Below are 3573 nucleotides of genomic sequence, written 5' to 3'. Positions count from 1 at the left end.
AAATTGAAATAAAACTGTTTAATTCTTCAAAATAAAGTCAAAAATCGCCTGTGTGATGCCCCCTACAGGTTGAAATGAGGTATTACAGTTGAATTTTGTGATTGGTTCCTGAAGTCTGACGTCATGATCTGCAGCTCCAGTAATGATAACAGTCCAGCCACCAAGCCCCGCCCCTCTAACTGGATTATTTACATTTCTGCAGTGGGTGGAGTCAGCCTCCAACTTCCTGGTTTGGTTACCCTTTAAGAAGTTGGCAAAAAAACTTGTGCACCAAACAGTTTTCATCAAGTTGTGTAGCTTTATTGTGCTAACAGTAGCTTAGAAAACATGTCAGACATTTTTTAAAATTCTCTTTAGAGGGATTAAAATTTGAGACTTTAGAGCACGTGTGCCAAAATCAAGGCCCGGGGGGTTTAAATTAGTTTATTCTGGAATAATATTCCTGGCTTTTTATTCCTTAATATTATGAAAAAAAAGTTACGGTTTTAAAGTTTTAAAAAACTGACATTCTGATAGTTTTTCGGACAATTTTGGCATTTACAATTACTTTTTTAGGCTAATTTGGAGTTTAGCTAATATTTCAGCAACATGCTAGCTGTTTTGGCTAATTTAGGCTTTTATTTTTACATTGTTTAGGCTGTTTTGGAGTTAGGCTAACATTTACACATTAACTGTTTTTGGCTAATTCAATTTTATTTCAGATTATTTAGGATACTTTGAAGTTTAGCTACTTTTTCTGTTACATGCTAGCTGTTTTGGATAACCTAGTTGTTTTTTTCTTCTTTTTTTAGGCTATTTTGGCATTAAGATAATATTTCAGCTGGCTTCAGTTTTTTCAGCTATCAGCTACAGTGTTTTAGCTATTAATTTCAGCATCTTCAGCTATCAGCACCAGCATGTTTAGCGGCCAAATTCAGTTTACAGCATTCACACTAGCATTATCACAGGTAATGCTATATATCTATTTCTTAATTATGTGAAAAAGTAACGTTTTCAAGTTAAAAAAATGTAGTTTTACGGTGTTCAATAAATGTTTATCCTGTTCGGCGGCGACCTAAGGTGCGTTTTGGATTTTGCCCCCTTGTGTGATTGAGTTTGACACTCCTGATTTACAGCCTGTAGGACGTATTTAGCATAATAAATCATATTTTCAGCTGTTTTAAAAGCTGTCACCGTAGGCTGCAGTTTCTCTTTAGTAAATTGGGTTTTTGGAAATCTCATCCTTTTCTAAAAATCTATCTACACGTCTCTAGAATCGTTGTCTCAGTCTCCAATCCAGGTCTCCACTGGACTTCCCAACTCCATAATGGCGGAATTCTGTCCTGACTGGATGAAGGAATCTGGCATCATTTTGCAGCACAAATAGTCCAGAATCTTGTCACCGATCCCTTTCCTCATGAAAATATACAGAACCAAGTCTGCCAGAGGACTGAAGTGAAGGAAGATGTAAGCTGTAACATGAACCTTTTTATTTTTTGATGATAAAAAAATAATATCGGGCAGAAACAATAGCGCGTAAATGATCAGAACCAGAACCAGTACGGCTATAATCCTGCGTTTTTCGTCAGTTTGAACGCTGCGTGCCCTGTTTAAGGCTTTGACAGTTCCCCACAGGGAAAAAATGAACAAAGGGACTGGAAGGATCAGTAAACACGCCATAAGGATTATTAATTCCCCCATCAAAGCATTAATGATCAACAATGACAGACAAATAAGCCAGGCCACAATGCAGATTTTGACTGACGTCCTGATGTTTCGTCTCAGTCTGTACCAGAGCGGCCAGGCCACAGTCAGGTACCTGCAAGATCCACATTCACAGTCAGTTTGTGGACATGGGAGGAGCCACGCTGGGGAACAGATAGTTACCTTTCCAAGGAGATGATCACCATGAAGCAAATGCTGACCATGAGACCATAGTTAAAAATGTGGCGAAAGTATTCGCAAATCTTCGTCTGATTTGTTGCCACGAAAACGACGGTGCAGCAAAGCTGAAGGAGGTCGGAGATCAGGAGGTTGATGACGTACACGGGGGCAACGTGGTCCGCTCGTACCTGCAAGGTGAGCATCAGAAACACTCACAGGAATGTTTTCTAAAAAATTTAGTCCAAAACAAATAAATCAATAGAGAGAACGTCCATACCACTGAACGAAGAGCGATGATCGCAACGAGGGCCAAAGGGAGACCAACACCAGCGAAGAACAACGAAGACACATAGATGGCATATTCCCCCTCATAACAACCGTACGTGATATTCTGGTGGAAGAAGTTACTAGACGTTTGATTTTCCATCACGTTTCACCCTGAAAAAGAATTTTAAAAAAGTACTTTAGGGAAAATTTGGCAAATGCTCATTACACTGAAAAAAGGGTAAATAAAAGCTTTAGAAAAACAAGCAAAACAAGAATTGTTACGGTTAAATATTAGATAATCTGTGTTTAAAATAATCATGATGATAAATGAAGAAATAAAAAATGTATACAGTAGATTTAGCTTTAATTAAACACATCAGCACTCATTGGTGTTCATGCTATAAAAGTTTTAGTTGATCATTTTTTCAAATATTTTTTTGTCCCAGAATAAAGGACTTTATACCTTCCTAGTTGTGTACTGTTGATAGCGTCTATGGTTTTGCTTTAATATTAATATTTTTAAAGAACAAATGCTGCTAAGTGTTGTCAAATTAGATCATATTATTAAACTACAGCGATTTAGAGTTGTCATAAACTATACAAATTTTAAGTTCTTTAAAAATGTTAATATATTGTTAATATTCTGTATTTTAAAAAAATACACATAATACACAATAAACCTTTTCTTAATGAATGTGAAAAATATTCAATGCACTCCAGAGAATATTATATTCATGTATTTACCTCTTGTAAGTGTATCCTGAAGTTGTTTCTCCCTTTGTGTCCTCCTGACCAGCTGGTGAGACAGTCAGTTTCTTCTCTTAAAGATGCTAACAAGAGGTATATATATGTGTACTGAATATATTTGTGTACTGAATATATATGTGTACTGAATATAAATGTACTGACGATCACATTCACGTGCAGGAAATTCACAGGAAACAGAACGGACTACTCACTAAAGTACAGACAAACCACACAAGAATGTCACAACTGTTCCAGGTAAAGTTCTTTATTTCATGTTAGAAATTAAAATGAAACATTAAAAAAAATGTCTCAGCATATTCTGCCTCCTTCATATTAAGATATAACTATTTTCTACTGTTGTTTCATTTCCTTCATGAATCTGAATTCTTCCACCTGCTTTGAAGTAATAATGAACACAGACAATTTCTCCCAAATTTAACGGCTTAAAAGGAAATCCAAATATCCTGGAAAACATGGAATAGAAGGGAGATCTTGATAGCTGAATTGTCCTTGATAGTTTCATTAATGCAGCAAATCAACTTTTGTATGAAGCAAAACATACAACAAAGTCTTTTTCTGTCAGTCTTTGAAAACTTCACACAGATCTTTTCTTTTTCTTGATTTAACCTTTATTTTACCAGAGGATTAATTGAGAACAAATTCTCATTTACAATGGTGACCTGACAAGAAGGACCT

General features: G+C 35.9%; 1 protein-coding gene across 1 annotated transcript; it reads right to left on the bottom strand.

Moving 5' to 3' along the window:
* Positions 1–1263: 1263 nt before the first annotated feature.
* Positions 1264–2962, bottom strand: LOC112138184 (G-protein coupled receptor 4-like). Its single transcript, XM_024260755.1, has 4 exons — positions 2875–2962; positions 2141–2301; positions 1867–2051; positions 1264–1798 (listed from the first exon to the last, which is right to left on the bottom strand). The coding sequence occupies exons 2-4, from the start codon at positions 2288–2290 to the stop codon at positions 1264–1266; spliced, it is 870 nt and encodes a 289-aa protein (XP_024116523.1). The 5' UTR covers positions 2291–2301; positions 2875–2962.
* Positions 2963–3573: the final 611 nt, after the last annotated feature.

This window comes from Oryzias melastigma, unplaced genomic scaffold (assembly GCF_002922805.2).
Source record: "Oryzias melastigma strain HK-1 unplaced genomic scaffold, ASM292280v2 sc01889, whole genome shotgun sequence".
NCBI classification, from domain to species: Eukaryota; Metazoa; Chordata; class Actinopteri; order Beloniformes; family Adrianichthyidae; genus Oryzias; species Oryzias melastigma.
Note: the sequence above shows the minus strand (reverse complement) of the source record. Positions and strands in the feature narration are given on the sequence as shown.